Here is a 20,814-nt window from a genome sequence, read left to right as displayed (position 1 = left end):
TCCTAAACCCAAGAGGTGCTAAAGTACTTTTCAGGTTCAATAAAAAAGAATTTAAAAATATACAAAAAACATACCCCGTCTTAGGCTGACCAGATGACTAGCCCTGAGAAGCAGGGTCGATCCTAGCGCGGGGGGAGAGATGGGGCACCGCATGTGGGTACCTTGTGTTCTCTCGTTCTATAACACCAAACACCCACTTTACCACCAACAGCCATTTTACGATGCAAAGCACACAATATGCAACACAAAAATAAACCATTCTAAATAGTTTCACATCAGTCAAATTTACCACAATCACGCAACCAATTACAACATAATAGGGTTTCCGTAACATTCAACTACTCAGGTTACCATAAATGAAACAACAACTTGGCGGTAATCCAAGGGGCACCCTTAAATGTAGGCTAAATGGAATTCCCTTGTTTTGATTCCAATTTAATTTTAATTTTGGATGCTTTATGTTTTTATCAGTATTCACAAGAAGAGCTAAACATCTATCTAAAACGATTGAAAATATTTAAATGTTGCTTTACATACAAAATAAATTGAAAAATCAAGAAAATGTACATTCTTAATATACAAAATTACTTTATAGATTCTATGTCAATTTCATTATTATGATCATCTGAAATTGAAATCATTCAATCTCTATTTCTTATAAGTTTACCTGATTTTTTGCGGGGGAGGTTATCCATTAAGAATCTTATTATTATGGATTATCACAACATTTTTCCCATTTTCCCAATATTCAATATTAAAGTTTTACTTATTCTCCAACCTTTGTATATATGAAACCGAAGCATTTTTAACTTGCATTTGGCAGCTGTGGTCATCACCTGGATTATAGCTTTTCCTTTTTACAATGCTTTTAAAGTACATTTAAATAAAAAATCTTTCAATTTTAGCAGCATGCTTCAATATGCTGGAAGCTTTAGATAACTTTAGAATAAATATTTAGTACTTTGGAAAGTTTATATTGTAGCTGAACAAAAAGATTCATAGAATTTAAGAGGTTGACGATTTGAAGTCCTACCTTTTCTTTATTCTTTTTAAATGTCAAAACAGCATCAGTTTTTAATTAAGTACTTTTTTCAAATTTACAGTGTTTGAATTCATGAAATTCCCACTCTCTCTTTGCCAAACAAACTTTCATGTGATACTTCTCCTACATGATTTTAAGTGTTTTGGCAGAATGTCAGCCAAGGCAGCATTAGCGATGGTCAGATTACAGTTAAAGTTATATGCAATTAAATTTTTTAATGCAATATAAAAATATTTGCTGAGAAGTTTCCTAGAATTCCATTAAAAATTAGACAAGAGTTTGCTGAAAAGTGAAGAGATTTCTTGAACAAGGAATCTGAGTAAAAATATATTTACCGGTTCCCCAATTGAAGGCATACAGATACCGAGTTTGTGTAATTCTTTGACTTATTATATTGGCTTTGTGTAGTGGCGATTTTTGCACCAAAAATCCAAAATAATAAGTTGTGGAATTGTACAAACTCAGTATCCATGTACACATCAACCTATTTTCATTTGAAAAAACATCAGAGAATTGCACAAATTAGGCATTTCCCACTCCCTTGAATTTGTCCATGTATATATCAATCTATATTCACTTAAAAAGTCAAAGGAGCAGCCAACAAAAAAATATATAATTTCAATAAACTACAATTTAAATCAAACAAAAAAATAACATAAAAAAGGAAATTTATCTTAGCACTATGCAAAGGAAATATCCACTTACCTTATTTATGAATTTATATGTCTTCAGTCAAACAAAATTTTTTAACAGCATCCAAAACTTCCTAAAATTATCTGAACTAGAATCTGTATACTGGTGTCGCCACATAAATTCACAAAAATAAGAGTAAAAAATATCCTCCATAGTGTAGGTATCGTCCGACGTTTTGACAATACACATTACCTTCCTACAAACAGGACACTTAATAATGGCTACTAAGTAAACCTTCATTTACACAAAAGTAAATTAATGCTTTTTTTCCTTTCGTTCCAAATTGTACAGAAACTTCAAATTAATCTTACCATGTTCAGCCATTTTACTGTGTAAACCACAAAATAACAACGTACTTTTTATCTAAAATCCGACGCACACTTTCCAAATTGCTTCCTATCATTCAAATTCACCACAATCATGCAACCAATTACGTCATAATAGGGTTTATGTAGCATACAACTACTCAGGTTACCATAAATGAAACAACAACTCAGTGATAATCCAAGAAGCACTCTTAAATCCACTCTAACCCTTAACTTTATATCGCAAGAACCATTAGCGCTGGTGAGCTTGGTGAAAAAGGGCGGTGTCGTGGTTAGACTATATTTTAGGATACCTCTTGGATTATCGCCAAGTTGTTGTTTCATTTATATGGCAATTTGAGTATTTTACATTGAATGTTATGGAAACTCTATTATGACGTGATTGGTTGTAATGTGTGATTTTGACTGTTGGGAAAATATTTGCAAGTGCTTATTTATGTGTTGAATGTTGGTTAGGAAGTACATTGCTTATTTTGTACTGTAAAATGGCTGCTGGTGGTATGATTAAGTTTCTGTACACTTTGGAATGAATGGGAAAGAAAACACTGATTGACTAAATGAAAATTTTAATGGACCTCTCGGAAAACTATGCAGTGAGATTTAAGGATTTGGAAACCGGAGCTCATATCAACACTATGGAACGTATGTGGGCTGTTATAACTACGGATTTTCGAAAGAAATGCCCCCGGCAGTAGGAATGATATTTTTTATTTTTACTTTTGTGAATTTATATATATATATATATAGCTGAATCCAGTTAATTGGACCAGCCGCTTTTTAGGGCCGAATCCTAAAAAACCGAAACAAATCCTATATGCATAAGCCTAATATTATTCGCTTATTTAAACCAAAATTCTGTTTAATCGGACCAAAAAATGTAAGAGCGGATAAGAAACAGAAGCCAGAAGCCGGCTGCGTACAGCGGATGTACAGGTGGTCGGCGGGATTTGCAGCTGCGCTCCCCAGGAGAATGCTTTTTCAAAGATCAGGAATTCCTTAAAGTACATGATAAGAGCAAAACCAATGGCAGATGAACACACGCACCATTTTCTTTGACTTTTCTTAAAACAGAGCGACTAGTATCTGCCAGCGAGATTATTGGCCCCACTGCGTCTCCGATTTTCGAGTAAATGAACAATAGAGTCTCCTGCTCCACCTGAAAGGAATTCCAGTCTGTTAATCATGATTAAAGTTTACATGATAACTCTATCATATCACCAACCTTTTGGGATGATTTTAGTGACAAAGCTTCGAATGGCGAGCATTTTATCTCCCTCTTGACCTCAACATCTTGGCCCCGAAACACCAAAGTTTCTTCAGACCACTTTAATCAGTGAACTGTGCACATGTCTTGTCTCCCCTGCTAAAATGCTACAACGAGACTTGAAGTTAGCTGAAAAAAATTGGTTTTCTGGATAAGATCAAGCAACAACCACGAAACACTAGTCAACGTCGGTTGGTGGAAATCACTGGATCGGCAAAGAGTACAATTTCGTGCTTGTTAAAACAAGAGGATGAGCGAGAAGAATGGGCACAATATGAAGGACGAGGAGGAACTTCCAAAAAACGGAAGCGTGAAGGCAAGGATCCAGACGTCGATGAGGCCCTTAATGAAAGGTTTGCCATTGTTACTAGACGAGCTGTGCGAGTAAGCGGCCCAATGTTAAAATGCAAAACAGAAGAACTCACTAAAAAGCTGAGCCACGATGACTTTAAAGCTACGGATGGTTGGTTGTCTCCGTGGAAATCTAGATATGACATAAAATTCAAGAAAGCACATGGCGAGAAAGAAAATACTAATAGTGCAGATGCTGAAGAATGAAAAATCAACAAAACTGCATGAGCTTCTTGGAAATATTTCACCAGATGACATTACAATGCTGATGAAACTGGGTTGTATTATCGTGCTACACCGGAAGGCTCGTTAAGTTCATGTTGCACTCTGTGGCTACAAAAAAAAAAAGGAATGTGTACGATCCGTTGTTAAAAATAGTGGACTGTAAATTGACTTCATATTACTTCAGTATAGAACCCAAAAAACCTCAGAGTCATAACGTTGACCGAAACTTCTTTATTGGCTTTCAAACAGGTTAGTTGAGGAACGGCGAAGACCACACAAACTCCGACTTCAGTGGCGGCTTACCAACACAAACTCAGAAGAACCTCTGCCTAATTGAAACTCCAGTAATTCACAGCAACCTCAAAGCTCTAAACGCGAGCTTTAAAAACCTAACAAATTTGCGTCTGCGCCGCTCCTCGGTACAAAGAAAGAAATACAATTTGCATAACATCGAACATACCTCCAGCCTTAAAGTCCCAAGGGGGTTCAAACAATAAATTTAAACTGTTGAAGTGCATAAACCTGAAAAATAAAAATTAAAGTCTCTAAATCAGGAATTAAATGGCAAAGCGCATAGCTTTGCTATAGGTCGTTTTATTTCACCATTAGACGTGCATAAACTCGCCACTCGAACTTTCTCATCCAAACCAGGATACACTTTAATAATTCTACCTAATTTCCAACGTAGCGGAGGTAGATTTTCGTTCTTAATAAAAACCATATCATCAATCTTCAGATCTTGTTGTAACGTGCACCACTTGGGTCTCTGCTGCAATCTAGATAAATACTCACTGCTCCATCGATTCCAGAAATGTTGAAATAACCTTTGCACGTTCCTCCAACGGTCACTGCAGCTCATGGTTTCTTGAATTTGGTTAGATTCTGGAATACTGCTTAAAGCCGCTCCGGTTAAAAAGCGTCCTGGTGTTATCGCCTCCAAGTCGCTACAATCACTTGAAGCTGGTACCAAAGGCCTAGAATTAAGACAGGATTCAATTTGGGTTATTAATGTCAAAAATTCCTCGTATGTTAAAATAAGTGTTCCTAAACATCTTTTTAAGTGATGTTTCATAGACTTGATACCCGCTTCCCAAAGCCCTCCAAAATGAGGGGCAGAGGGAGGATTAAATAACCATTTAATATTTTCTGAAGAAATATAACCCTGTAGCTGTTCATCACGTTGAACAATAGAAAAGGCTTTCCTTAATTCTTTATTAGCTCCTATAAAATTCGTTGCACAATCACTGTGAATTTCACACGGTTTGCCTCTACGAGCTATAAACCGCTTAAGTGTCGGGAGGAATGATTTTGTTGAAAGATCTCCAACTAATTCTAAGTGTATTGCTCTTGTAGTAAAACAAATAAATAGACATACGTAACACTTAAAGATTTTGACTCCTCTACCCGGACAATATTTTACGTTAAATGGTCCTGCTAAATCAATCCTTACACGAGAAAAAGCTCTACTTTGAGTAACTCTTGAAGCGGGTAAATCTGCCATTAGCTGAGTTGCAGTTTGCGCTCTAACTCTACGGCAGATAACACATTGGTTTATACACTTTCTTATAATATCTCTAGCATTCACAATCCAAAATCTATGTCGTATGACAGAAGTGAGTAGCTGCGTACCTGCGTGAAGATACGTGTCATGATAATGCTTAATTATTAAACGCGTAATATTGTGATTCTTAGGTAAAATCATAGGATGTTTCTGATTATTTGAAACTGTAGAGTTTCTGAGCCTTCCGCCTACACGCATTACTCCAGCGGAATCCAAGAAAGGACTTAAAGACAGTAATTTACTTGATGTCTTCAAGGGTTTACCAGATTCTAAACAGAATAATTCTTCTGGAAATTTGGCTCTTTGCACAATCCTAACAATCATAGAAGTAACTTCACAGAATTCTTCAGTAGATAAATAACCCTTTATACACTCTGTAGGTAACTTACTACAATTATTTCTAAATCTTAAACACCATGCTAACACTCGACATAACTTTAACCATGATGAAAATCTTGAAAACACACTAGGCTCTTCAAATTTGGAAACATTTGAACTGAAACTCTTTTTCAATTCCTTCAACATAACTTCACTCTCTAATTCTACACTTGAATTTTGCTGTACATGAATTAGATTCGTTTAACCACTGCGGTCCTTTCATCCATAACTCACATTGTAAGAATTCTGATGGAATAAAACCTCTGGTCCCACAGTCTGCAGGATTTTCTTTCCCAGCAACATAATTCCATACTTGCCAACCTATGACACTCAACATAATTCCATACTTGCCAACCCTTTTCATACAAATGTTATGGACATTGGCAGATTTTGCTCTCATTAAGAAAGAAACTTCATAATTTTGTTCATAGCAATTGCCACGTAGGCCTGCTTTTGCTAATAAAAGTTTTTCTAATGTGTCATCACTAATATTAGATCTAAATTTAGTCCTCGTTTTCACAACAACACTGAAAATCCTCTCACACTCTGCATTACTATGGGGAACTGTCAAGATGGCCAACATAATTCTAGAGAGTTCACTATATTTTAAAATTCCATCAGCACCTTTCAATTTTCCAATTAACCTCCACTGGGTGTCAATCCTAGCTGATTTTATAACTTCATCCAAGTTTTCTAATTGTAAACTGCAAAATTGCGACTGCAGTATATCAGTAGCAACATCAATATCATCATCTTTCATGACTAAACGAAGTAACACAGGAAATCTGTTCAAAAAGTACCTTATATCAAAAAAAGATGCATTTGCTAGAGCAGAAACATCAGCAACTTTAACATGCAAAATCACTTCATCGTTGACTGGAAATTTATGTAGTGTGTAATCACATACTCGACAGAAGTAACTTCTAACATGAAGATAAAACTTATTTTTGTCTTCTTCTGAAAGTTCTTCCACTACTTTTGTAGTTGCAGCTCCTATTACCAAATCTTCATCTTCCTTCTGATTTTCTGTTTCACCATAAATCACATCATATATAGAATTACAAGACAAAACACAGACTGGTTTTACAAACTTTGATAAAATGTCTTTAAACAGATCATAAATCATTGATTGCAAAACATGAATTAATGGAATTCTGCTTTGTATAATTGTGTTCAGAACATCGAATGATGGCAAAATGAATTTTTTAAAAAAAAAAAGCAAAAAGCTTTGTTAAGGTCCGAAGAAAAAAACATAAATATTCGTTCATCACAAGATAAACTTACAGTAATCGGAAAATGTTTCGTGTGTTGAGCAATTTTTTTTTTTATTATTTTGAGAGAAATTTGTATCAGCTTTACGCTTATATTTTGCAGTATTATTTTGAGAACTGCCAGTTGAATTGCTGAATGATGCAGAAATTACAAAAAATCAACAATGTGTTCATCCACATTTAATGGTAAAGAATCTGCCCCTTCTTCAGCTGCTAAATTTAAGAGGCGACAGGTGCACCTCATAATCTGCAAATCTGAATTTGCCTTTCTTAAGATGCCTGCAACACCAGTCTTCAAGCCTACCATTACTGGTGCATTATCGGCACCAAGCGCTAAGCAATTATCCAGAGGGACTGCATTTTATTTTAAAGTTTTAATAATTAGCTGTGCTATATTAAAGCCTGTCGAATGTCCGTCTAAAGTGGGAACAGAAAGTAAACTGCACTCGATTTCTGAAGACTCTGGATTAAAAAAAGAAACAACAATTGGATACAGTTTTGAATTGGTATTATTGCTTTCATCCGTAGAGAGGCAGAACGGAGCTGTTTTAATGCAATCAATAACTGAAGATTTATTTTTCAAACCCATTTCTTTAACAATTGCACCTGTTTTGGTCCTTGCACTTGAGTATTTCTTAGCGATTTCACTATCGGGAAACATTTTTCTAAATAAAGCTGCAGCGTGATCCGATGCATTCAGTGGCAGGTTGTGCTCCAGTAAAAAGGCAGAGAACAGACATTCTGCATTAATCACTTTTTGGTCTTTTGTTTCCGAAGAAAAATTTAATTTTTCGTTTTTTCAAAACAACTCATGTTGTCCTTGTGTTTTTGTGTATGCACATGTTTGAGAACATCTGCCCTTCCACCAAGCGAAATCGAGAAATCGCAACGACAGATGGTACACCTCGCAAATTTATTACATTTCCTTGAAGAAATAATGGAAGGAAAGTCAACTGTGTACAATTTTTGAAACGTGCACGAGTATTTCACCTTTCTCGCAGACATATCAAAAGACGATAATTTCTAAAACTATTTCCTAAAGGCACGTGTACTCACACAACTCAGGACAAGATGAACGAAATAGCGAAAGAACATCCAAAGAACGGCCAACGGCCTTGAGCTTGCTTTGTGCTCATTGGCTAATATATGCCAGATGACACGCAGTGGAGCTCGATGCCCATTGGACAACTGGAGAACGACGCTTCTGGATACGCATGCTGTCAATCACAAAGCAGAAATTCTCATCTGATTCGCAAGGTTTCATTTTAGATATAATCTAGAGAAAATTCAGTTGCTTTCAGACGTCCAAAATCACTTTTTTTTTGTTCATATAACGAAGTATTAAGCCAAGTTCCATAAAAATCGTGAGAAATATTAAGAATAAGAAAAAGTCGGGAGAAATATATTGTAAATCGGGTTGGCAGGAGAGCGGTCGAAAATCGGGAGTCTCCCGCCTAAATCGGGAGAGTTGGCAACTCTGCTGAATACCTGGAACAGCTTCCTGGATTTTTGCAACTCGATTTGCCACAAAAGGTAGGCAACGGTGAGGTTCGGACGAAATCCATGCCAATGTAACCCGCGAGTCGGTCCATGCGTAAATATTGTTAATAGGCAGTTCTATGCATAATAATACTGCATGTAAGAGGTTGGTTAAAAGTAACGCAGCACACAACTCTAGTCTGGGAAGAGACTGGGTTTTTAAGGGCGCTACTCTGGTTTTCGATGTCAGAAGGCTGACTTTGACTAATGAATCAAGGTTGATTGTTCGGAGATAGATAACTGCACAATAAGCCTTTTCTGAAGCGTCACAGAAAGCATGGATTTCTATAACTACTGCCTTCGGACTCAAGACATACCTTGAAAATTGTAAGCTTGAAAGTAAGGGCAATTCTAGATAGAAATGCTTCCATTTTCTACTTATTCTCTTATCAACGAGTTCATCCCAACCCAGCTGTAAGTTCCATAACTCTTGTAATAATATTTTCGCGTATATTATTGTTGGCGCTAACCATCCCATTGGATCAAAGATTTTGGCTACTTCTGATAAAATAGTCCTCTTAGTAAACTCTTTATCACTTATGCATACCGAAAAATGAAACGTATCACTAGAGTTGTTCCAATTAATTCCCAATACTTTTACTTTCTTGTCACTGTTTATTTCAAGAGAAATACTGGATTCTCGTAAGCACTCGGGAATATTCTCCAAAATAGCTGAACTGTTTGAAATCCACCCCTTTTCATCATTTCATTCAACTGCTGAACTAGAACATTCGCTTCCTCTTCACTTTGTGCCCCTGAAAGCAAATCATCAACATAAAAATCCCGAAGGGCAATTTTTGATGCTAAAGGAAATCTCACTTATTCATCTAATGCAAGTTGTTTTATTACTCTAGTAGACAAATATGGCGCACAGGCAGTCCCATATGCACTAATCTAAATGTACTCAAGGGCTCACTAGGACTATCCCTCCAAAGCATTCGTTGCCAATTTGTATCTTCTGGGTGGACACGAATTTGTCTGAACATCTTCTCTACATCGGCACATACTGCAATTTTGTGAGTTCTAAACCGTAGAAGAATTGGAAACAGCTCTTGCTGAACTCTTGGCCCAACCATCAAAATATCATTCAATGAATGACCCGATGTCGTTTTAGCTGAAGCATCGAAAACAACTCTCAGTTTAGTCGTAGTACTTGATTCCTTTAATACGGCATGATGAGGCATGTAATACGTAGAGTCAATAAGAATCTCTCCCTCAGGCACTCCCTCCATATGTCTCAGCTCAAGGTATTCCCTCATGAAATCCTCATACTGTTCATATATCTGAGGCCTTTTTAGAAGTGAATTTTCTAAAGATTGGAATCTACGCATAGCTAATTGTCTGGAATCTCCAAGCTGAGAAGGCGGAGAGTGAAACGGTAATTTCACAGTATATACCCCACTTTCCTCTCTCGTATATGTAGATTTGAAATAATCTTCACATGCTCTCTCCGATTTAGTAAGCATGTCAAACGTAGGTACAGTATCCAATTTCCAAAAGTCAGACAGCATCTGATCAGTTTCCACTTGTATGTTATTCACATAGATAGTAGGATTAATTTCTGTTGAACTATTCACACTACCTGAAATAATCCATCCTAGTTCAGAATGAGAAGCCACCGGTTTACCTTCTTCGCATTTAATTATTTCTCCCTTTAAAAGAGGTAAGGCAATATCTACGCCTAACAGTATATCAACAGGCCCACTTTTGTAAAATGCTGGATCTGCTAACATTAAATCATTATATTCCTCAACGTACTTCTTATCCAATGTAAAATGCGGCAAAGTTCCAATAATTCTATTGATGATAAATACTGGTGTTTTAAATGACACTTTCACCGGAAAATGCGGAACGAAGTTTATTTCCGTAATTCCATTAGTTTTCGTATACAAAGACCCTAAACATGAAATAAAAACTTTGGCATTTCTTCTTGCTAACCCTAGCCTTTGTACACAATCTTCTGAAATCAGGCTTGCTTGACTGCCAGGGTCAAGGAGGGCTCTACACAATTGGTATTCACCCGATGAATCTAACACTTTAATAACAGCCGTACATAATAAAACTTCACTCTGAAAATTAAAGTCTGAAACACAAGATTTAATTATTGGACTAGAACTTGCGATATTCTCCCCTGACCCAGCCGATTGAGCGTGAGGTTCTGGCCCAGAGAAAAATGGCTTAGCCGTCACTGATAATTCATTCGAACTGTTGGTAACTCCTTTACGTGCCTTTGGTTCATTTTGAACTCTTTCGAAATGCAGTAGTGTGTGATGATTTTTAAAGCACATTTTACATTTATGTGTACTTCTACACTCGAAAGCTTTATGATTTGAAACCAAACAATTAAAACAAACATTATTTCTCTTGACAAAATTAACGCGTTCCTGAACATTCAGATTTAAAAACTTATTACATTTAAAAACTGAATGACCGGCTTTACAATACGTACGCTGCGTGCGAATCTCTGAAGCCAGTGAAATTAATTTGTCTTTTGTAACTTGTTTTTTAACACCTTGCGGTTTACCTGCTTGCAAGGTTCTGGCATGAGATTTCAAGAACTCTAGCAGATTATTAAGTGTTGGTATTTCCTCACTCTTTAATGTTCTTTCCCACCATCCTCTCGTCGAAGAATCCAATTTAAACTGTGCTATTGACATTAAAATAGTATCCGCGAAATGGTCCACTTTGAATCCTAGATTTTCAAACGAACATACACACTCTCTTACAGTGTCTACTAACGCTAATATCCGACTAGGAATTTCAGCTTGTAAATTTGATAAATACAAGATTTTCTTTAATAATGATGAAAGTAATTCTCTCTTATGTGAAAATCTTTGACACAATAAATGCCACACTATTTCGAAATTCCTGTCACAAATAGTTAAAGCTTGAACAATCCGCAAAGCATCTCCTTTTAAAGAACCCTTTAAATATTGTAGCTTTTGTGCACCTGATAAATGGTCATTATCCACTATCGTCGTTTTAAATAAATCAGAAAATGATAACCATTCTTCAGTACTGCCACTAAATACAGGAAGAGTTAGCTTAGGTAAGCGTATACTCGCTATTTCACAAGATTTAGTTTCCACACTAATGTCTTTAACATTCTTAACTCTGGTTAGCATTAAAATTAACTCATCAACAGTATCTTGTACGACCTGTTGTTCTTCTATAAATACATCAATATCTTTTTCTTCACACACTACAAATATGTTACTAAAAATATCCGAAAGTTCGGTCATTAAATTATTTAATCTAGATTTAAAAAGTTCCAACTGATCAACATCAGCAGAATCGTAAGTCACTGTAATTTTCTCTTTCAGTTTACTTAACTTAGCTTTAGCTACACGCTTTTGAGTCTTAAGCGTTGTAAATTCCATTATCTAATAAGAAAGATAAAACAACACACTGACTCACCAAATTTACTGCGACTCCGGCTCGGCGGACCAAAAAACATGTACGATCCGTTGTTAAAAATAGTGGACTGTAAATTGACTTGATATTACTTCAGTATAGAACCCAAAAAACCTCAGAGTCATAACGTTGACCAAAACTTCTTTATTGGCTTTCAAACAGTAGGTTAGTTGAGGAATGGCGAAGACCACACAAACTCAGACTTCAGTGGCGGCTTACCAATACAAACTCAGAAGAACCTCTGCCTAATTGAAACTCCAGTAATTCACAGCAACCTCAAAGCTCTAAACGCGAGCTTTAAAAACCTAACAAATTTGCGTCTGCGCCGCTCCTCAGTACAAAGAAAGAAATACAATTTGCATAACATCGAACAGAGTGGTTAGCATAATTGTTTTGTGCTGCTCAAACATGTCAGGAACAGATAAGAGGAAGCTGTTGGTTATAGGAAAAAGCACTAAGCCTCGCTGCATTAAAGGACTTAGGATGGACAGTTTACCAGTTGTGTATCAGGCAAACAGAAATGCGTGGATGACCTCTGAACTTTTTAAGGAATGGCTGAAAGATTGGAACAGAGAGCTACAACACCAGTCGAGGAAAGTGCTGCTTCTTCTTGGCAATTGTGCAGCACATCCTCATTTAGATTGCTTGACGAACATCCAACTGAAATTTCTACCTCCCAGGATCCACAGCTTTGGTCCAGACAATGAACATGGACATCATCAAAAATTTGAAGACCCTTTATCATGCAAGTTGGGTTAATTACATCCTTGAAGCAATTGAAGAAAGTCTACTGACCTTATCGTCAAAAGCCAGCACAGTCAGTGCAAAGGTTAACATCTTACAAGCAATTACATTTGTGGCCAACAGCTGGTGAAAAGTGAGCAGTGAGACAATTCAGAACTGTTTTTCTCAGTGGCATTAAGCACTTCATTTTGGAGATGAATGTGGACACACTCATTGAAAGTGAAAATGATGACGGACATGTCGAACTTCAACAGGTACAAAATTTCAAAGAATTTTTATCCATCAACAATGAGCTTCAATGCTATGATGAAAATGAAGATTTATGAGGCTGCAATCGTTACTTGAGTTGCAGCAAAACACATGACAGCATCAGAAGATCAAGAAAGTGATGATGATGATGCCGCTAATAAGTTGGTACAAGTGACAACACAAGATGCAAAGAAATGCATTGAAACTTTGCATAGGTATTTCATGCAGGAGGGAAATGAAGGCAGTCCCATTGCTGCGTTAGCTGTTTGTGGTGATTTCATTCACATGCAATCCGTCAAGAGAACGCGTCAGATCACATTTGATAAGTTCTTCAAATGTTGACTGAAACTTGGTAAGAACTCGTTTTTATTGTGCTTTGCATGTTGAGTATCGTGGAGATCATTTCTAAATTAGATTCTAAATGTTTCTAATCATTTCTAAATAAGATTGTTTCTAAATTAATTTTCTCAATGAAAAAAGTTCGACTGTAGTTCTTGTTTGTACATGTATGTTCACCATACGTGTATGCTGCACAATAAGATCATAATTAACATTTTAGTACATGATTTACATGTGCATTAACTGTTTGCTACATATAACACATCCTGTCTTGCAACACAGAACATGTTTGTGTAATCGGATTAGCCAGTGCTTAGGACCAAAACGATCGCTTCCTGAAGTGGTCCGATTAACCAGAATCGACTGTATATATATATATATTATACAGATCCTAGTTTTATATATATATATATATATACAGATCCTAGTTTAGATAATTTTAAATAGCTTTTGGATGCTGTTAAGGAATTCTATGTGTCACACATACTGAAGAAACAAATTTTTAAACAAGTTAGGTCGATATTTCCTTTTTAGACTGTGTAGATTAGATAACATGTATTTCCTTTCTTATGTTATTCTTTTGTTTCATTTAAAATGCAGTTTATTGAGATTATATACAGTCAAAAGTCGTTAATTTGGACACCCATAATCCGGAATGATCTATAATCCGGACCCCAAAGCTACAAACTTTCTGCGCATGCGTCGCGTTCACGCATGCGCACAGGCGTTTAAGAGTGCGCGTAAGACCTTTACGGCTGCGAATATGTTTGTGCACATGCGCGTTTAATGTGTAATGGAGGTATAAGCTAAGCTAAAATTATCTAATTCAGTTAATGTTGCAGATTGCGTTGTTCCTTAATCTTCGAATTGGATCCGGCTTATCATTTTTTGCAGACTGTTAGAGCAATTTCATAAAAGTAAGCTTGAACTTTCGATTATGTCAAATAGAATTTCCGATATATATTTACTAATATGTAATTTGTATCTACAAAGCGAGAGTATGTTTTGAAATCCGAAATCTGTTTATCAATTTCACCCCGCGGATTGGAAGTTGATCTGTCAGCACTATCCTTATCTTCAGGGCAGATGTTTTTATTTTATTTGGCTTATATTCCTTACTAAGTGTAGTATTGGCGTCTTTGATATGATTAAAATCAAGTTCCTCGTCATTATAATTCGCTTCCGATAAGTGAAGAAAGTGACCCAGAGGTTATTGAAAACGAAAACATTTCGATTGACAAATTAGTCGGTATTCTCAACACAGCAAATTATAGGACTTGAACAGCGGAACTTTGTAACTAAACAAGAAATTATGTCTGTTTAATAGAATTAAAGAGAAAGTATTATCACATGAAACGAAGCAACTTACATTGAAAGAAATGTTTAATAAAGTAAACAAATAAATATTAAGCTTTTTCTTTTTGTAAATTTTGATACTCTTTAGATCATAATTGTTCTTTATTTCATAAATTACAGTTTCATATTTTTAATTTTGTAATTTCTGCATGCCATCCTACCAGATTTAAACTGATGATCTATAATCCGGAAAAATCGATAATCCGGAATCGCCGAAGTCCCGACGAGTCCGGATTAACGACTTTTGACTGTATTTTTTGTCTTAATTATGTTTTGGACGCCATTTAACTGGGGAGGATGTTGGACGTAAACAGGAATGGCACTAAAAAATCACCAATTTTTGTCAAGGGGTACCCAGAAATATAATTTTTATCAAGTTAAGTTTTGAAATAAAGCATGATATAAAGAAATGTAAGTCAAACATGATTTTTAAACATGATATTTATTGCACAGGATATTACTAAGCTTGTTAAATTAAAGTTATATTCAGCTTGTTAAACATGATAATTAATACAGTTAAATTCAATTAGCAGAAGAGCATATTAAGCATATGCAGCTAAAAATTAGCTGGTGCAACATGGCATTTAATACAATTCAGGTTGGTAGAAAAGCATGATGTAAGCATATGTAAGTAAAGAATAGCATAAAGAAAATAATGTTAATATTATCATCGAAATATATTTCTAATACTATTATGATGAGAGTTTTAAAAAAATCTGTATATTTATATCTAGCAATACTTCATTTCTTTTTTTCAGATTTTTATGGCCCTGAAAAAGGTTTTCCTTTTTTCAAAAACCTATGTTATTAACCCTCTGAACGATACAGGATTTTAGATCCGTCATGAAGACTGGTATTTATACAGCATTTATTAATTCAGTTTGTATAATTACTTATTTTAGTCTGTATTTTCATAAACTTAAATTCATTAAGATGATATTTACATTATTAAAAAAGTAAGAAAGCAAAATATCTTAAATTATAAACTAATATATGCCAAGTAGCAAAACTTCTGATGACCGGATAAAGCCAGTCATAATGCTCAGAGGATTAAAATTATATTACCGCAGACATACTACCCTAACAGGATATAATCTTTAATTGTGTTTAAAATTTCTGTGCATGGATCTTGCCATTATGTGTAAGTTTATGCCAAACTAGGTATTCGAGCACATGATCTGCTAAATTTTCCTTGTGAAGACCATTTTTTTTTTTGGGGGAGGGGGGGTAATTTTACTTTCCTATTCGATTCTTTTACTGTGTGCATCAGTTGCCGCATTAACAAAACCTGTAAAATATTTAACACTCTGATGCATATGCAGTCAAAAGTCTTTAATCCAGACTCGTTAAGACTTCTGCGATTCCGGATTATTGATTTTTCTGGATTATAGATCATCAGTTTAAACCTGGTAAGATGGCATACAGAAATTATAAAATTGATAATATGAAACCGTAATTTATGAAATAAAGAGCAATTATGATCTAAAGGGTATCAAAATTTACAAAAAAAAAAAAAAAAAAAAAAGAGCTTTATTTGTTTACTTTATTAAACATTTCTTTCAATGAGCACATGCATAAAGCATACATTACGCATAGTCGAAATTAGAAAATTGCAACCAGAAAACTATTTGATGTGTATTCGTGATATTTATAATGACGAGGAATTTTACTTAAATCATATAAAAGACGGAGTATATAAGGATGAAATACTGCATTTAGTAAGGAATTATAAGCTGAGTAAAATAAAAACATCTGCCCTGAAGATAAGGATAGTGCTGACAGATCAACTTCCAGTTCATTGCGCGCCGCGACGTTTCTCTCCTGCAGAGCAGAGTGAAATTGATAAACAGATTTCGGAATGGTTAGAGAAACATAGGATATGCCTTTATCCATTTTTTGCAGCAATTCCACTTTTTGTTTGATGGATATCGAAACATGCTTTCGCTTTTTAGATCCTTTTAGCTCCAGAATCCGGAAATTATTTTTGACATAATCGAAAGTTCAAGCTTACTTTTATAAAATTACTCTAACAGTCTCCCAAATATAATAAGCCGGATCCAATTAGAAGAATAAGGGACAACGCAATCTGCAACATTAACTGAAATAGATAATTTTAGCTTAGCTTATACCGTCCATTATACATTAAACGCGCATGAGTAAACGTATTATGCGCATGCGTACATGCACATGTGCATGCATAAAGGTATTATGCATTATGCATTGATGCATGCACAGAAAGTTTGTAGCTTTGAGGTCCGGATTATAGATCATTCCGGATTAAAGACTTTTGACTGTAATACCCATGCCTGCCTAAGAATTAATATGTCTCCAATACATAAACATTCTCTTCAACGCGTACTTCTCAATCAGCAGCATCGGAATCTCTGCTGATCCATTATTTGCTGAGAACATATTTCCGATGAAGATAATAATCTTTCTGAGATGAACCATTACAGACAAGCATCTGTCTCAGACAACTTCCTTAACTGAATGAAATTAATTCCATCTATTCTTAATTAAAATATTCTGAAAAGATAGCATGGAAACCTGACAAAATAATAGCAAATGAAAGAAGAATAATTTACACATGCAAAGGTGAATACTGAGTGTGATACTACAGCATACAAAATTATGAATAGCAATATAAGGAACCAAAAACAACATAACAGGAATAGTTGCTAGCTACAAACATGCGAATTCATTAGGTTACCAGGTTTGAGCTATTTTGGCCATTGTTAGCAATATTTACATTTACCAGGTTCTTTGCGGAAGGGGCCCACCAGCAGCCAAGCGGTAAAGTCGCTGAACACTGGTAGTTTGGTCCGAGGTTCGAATCCCACGAACTGGCTGGCTACATGTGTGTTTTCATGGGTTTCCCCATGTGTAACGTGTATACGAACAAATTTCCCTTAGAAAGTCCTCCACGAAGGCATTCCTCCCATTAGACAGAAAGCCCTAGTGTACTTTGCCATAATTAAGTAAACCAAAACCAATCTTTGCGGAAGTGCTTCCAAAGTGAATATTGCAGGATCTGTTCTAAAATAAAATGACATAATTTACCTTCTACTGAAAGTCCAGAGAAAAACTGAAAAAACTCCCTTTTCATCCTTCAGCAAAATTCTCTTTGAGGATTGTAACACTAGTTGGGGTTACTATGTTTTAGCACATATTCTGGTTGATCTTTGGATTATGGTAACTTGGCAATTTTTTGGCGAAAATTTGGCGATTAACTCTGCTACAACAACCCTCTATTTTTTTTTTTCCGCTGCCATTTTGTCTTCACGAAGTAAAGACATGTTTCTTTTCTTTTTATTTACTGAACACTTTCTTCCAACAATCTACTAGCCGAATTACACTTACGCTACAAATTTTATCTAACAAAACTGCTTAATCATGACAAATATTCAATGCAAAATTGGGAAAAAGTGCACAATAGCAAACTCCTTGCGTGTTTTTCAGAATAACACATACACATAAACCATGTACACGTCGACTTATTTTTACTTAAAAAAAATATCCCAGAATTGCACAAAAATGGCATTGCGCACACTCTTCACTATATCCATGTACACTGCTGTTTTCTCATAAATTAGAAAAATTTCACGAAAATACATGACAATTTTTTGAATCTTTAAACCCGGTAAAAAGAACATATATGAAATTACCTGATCGCGAAAAAGTATATACCCTTTCCAAATATGAACATTTCCACGTTTAAAATAAATAAAATATCGAAAAACTTTTACCTCTAAATTATCTATTATATTATAAACGTCACCAACGAATTCATACCGCAAACATCACAAATACTTAGAGTCAAATATTTAAATTATTTCCATGCACGTTTACTTCAACTTAAACGTATACCAAATTCCTACAAACATAAAATTCACAAAATAACTATCATTTAATTAAAATATCACTAAACCATGTACACGTCGACTTATTTTTACTTGAAAAAACATCCCAGAATTGCACAAAAATGGCATTGCGCACACTCTTCACTATATCCATGTACACTGCTTTTTTCTCATAAATTAGAAAAATTTCACAAAAATGCATAACAATTTTCTGAATCTTTAAACCCGTTAAAAAGAACACATATGAAATTACCTGATCGCGAAAAAGTATATACCCTTTCCAAATATGAACATTTCCCCGTATAAAATAAATAAAATATTGAAAAACTTTTACATCTACATTATTACAAACGTCACCAACTAATTCATACCGCAAACATTACAAATGGTTACAAATACTTAGTGTCAAATATTTAAATTATTTCCATGCACGTTTACTTCCACTCTAAAGTATACCAAATTCCTACAAACATATAATTCACAAAATAACTATCATTTAATTAAAATATAATTAAATTCAAAAACACTACTTAAAATATAAAAATCATTGCTAATAACAATTTTCCAATAATACCATATTTTATTTACTCCTTACATTTAGAACAATGCATAAAAATAATAGCCTCAAATAATTAAAAATACTAACTTACCTAATCTTCTTCAGAATCTTGATTACGTGTCCGATAAACTTTTCTTATTTCCTCCGCTAAATAAAAAGCAAGCGTATGTGCGCCTGTTTCAGGATCTTTAAAATCATACTTATAGTTCACAGCAAGGTACCAGGTAAAATAAATAACTTAATAACTCACACAACCTTAAAAAAATATTTATTACTACCCCTTTCAATCCCACTAAATATCCATTTCGAATTGACTTTAGTTAGGGCCATGGGATCCAAAAATTAACCAACACTGTTTCACACAACACAGAATAAAACTAAATACAAAATTTTCAGATTTCCCCCCTTTTCCGATTAAAGAACTGTAATTCGTCCAATAATGTCACATGACATATCTCATGATCTCTCATTTCCCTTACACAAAATAATGCGTAATCGGAACTGAGTACTTCTCACATTATAACCAAAGTCCTAGGTAGTAACCTTTATCGCCAAACTACCAGTTACCATATTCCAAAGATCAGCCCATATTCTCTCTCTCCTGATGTCAACAAAACCAAAATCTCGCCAAGTGCGGCTTTTAGAAACATTCCCCAGTCCTTTATGGATATTATCAATACCCTACTGTGGTTTGGCTTATCCTGTGTTTTGCAACATGAAACTCATTTATATGGATCGATATGAATCACTGATATGGCTTTCACTGAAGATGACATGCCTTTGGCAATGGATAGCAGAACTAAAGTGCAGAATCGCCCACTTATTTGTTTGGCGCTTTTTACAAGAGTAAGAAGAATTGGATTTTTGTCAATTTTCTTTGACTTTTTAAGTGAAAATTGGTCGATGTATGCATGGATAAAGGGAGTACACAATGCCATTTTTGTGCAATTCTAGGATGGTTTTTTAAGTGAAAATAGGTCGATGTTTACATGGATACAAATCCATGGATACCGAGTATGTGCAATTCTTAAAAACGCGACAAACAGTGGGCGATTCTGCACTTTCCCCGAACTTTCCTGTACTGCAGTTTGCAGCCAATGTTTACTTTCACTGGTTTCACTCCAAAACTTGACGCAAATTTTCCTTTTAGTCCATTAAATTATTTTATAAAGCACGTACCTTTCGCCTGGTGAATTTGCTTGCTTGGCATGTTTCTTTAGTTTTTTCTTTATACAGGTATCTTTAGTCAATTCCACATCTTCCTTTTTATTCTTCAAAACACTCTTCTTTTTTTTCTTCAAAGCTCGTGAAGTTTCCCTTGAAGGTTCCGAATTTAATTTTTTAGTTTTTTTATTTAAATTTTTAATACTTTCCATTTTCATTTTCTTTAATTATATCCAAAAATTTGTACAATACATTACGATAAATTAACACATGTATTATTTTGCGTTTATTAAGACATTTAGCCCATAGGGTAACAAATCAAGAAAAATAAAAAATAGTCGGAAAATTTCTTGAATAAAATTCACAAAATTTCATAATCATAAAAAAGGCTTAAATTAGAAAAATGAAAATTATCAATAAAAATAGGGCTTAATTAACATGGAGAAGACCACTGTAATATCCACAAGTGGCTCAAATGT

General features: G+C 34.9%; 1 protein-coding gene across 1 annotated transcript in view; it reads right to left on the bottom strand.

Annotated features, from left to right (window-relative positions):
- Positions 1 to 20,627, bottom strand: part of LOC118179510 (U3 small nucleolar RNA-associated protein 14 homolog A) — a 121,929-nt gene extending 101,302 nt beyond the window's left edge. The window contains exon 1 of the mRNA XM_085819293.1: positions 20,351 to 20,627. Coding sequence (XP_085675419.1) covers positions 20,351 to 20,553 — 203 coding nt within the window. The 5' untranslated portion in view covers positions 20,554 to 20,627. The remainder of the gene's footprint in view (positions 1 to 20,350) is intronic.
- Between the last annotated feature and the right edge of the window lie 187 nt (positions 20,628 to 20,814).

The sequence above is a fragment of the Stegodyphus dumicola genome, chromosome 6 (assembly GCF_044657685.1).
Source record: "Stegodyphus dumicola isolate Sdum_Otavi_A_Nest chromosome 6, ASM4465768v1".
In the NCBI taxonomy this organism is placed as follows: Eukaryota; Metazoa; Arthropoda; class Arachnida; order Araneae; family Eresidae; genus Stegodyphus; species Stegodyphus dumicola.
This window is presented reverse-complemented; position numbering and strand designations above follow the sequence as displayed.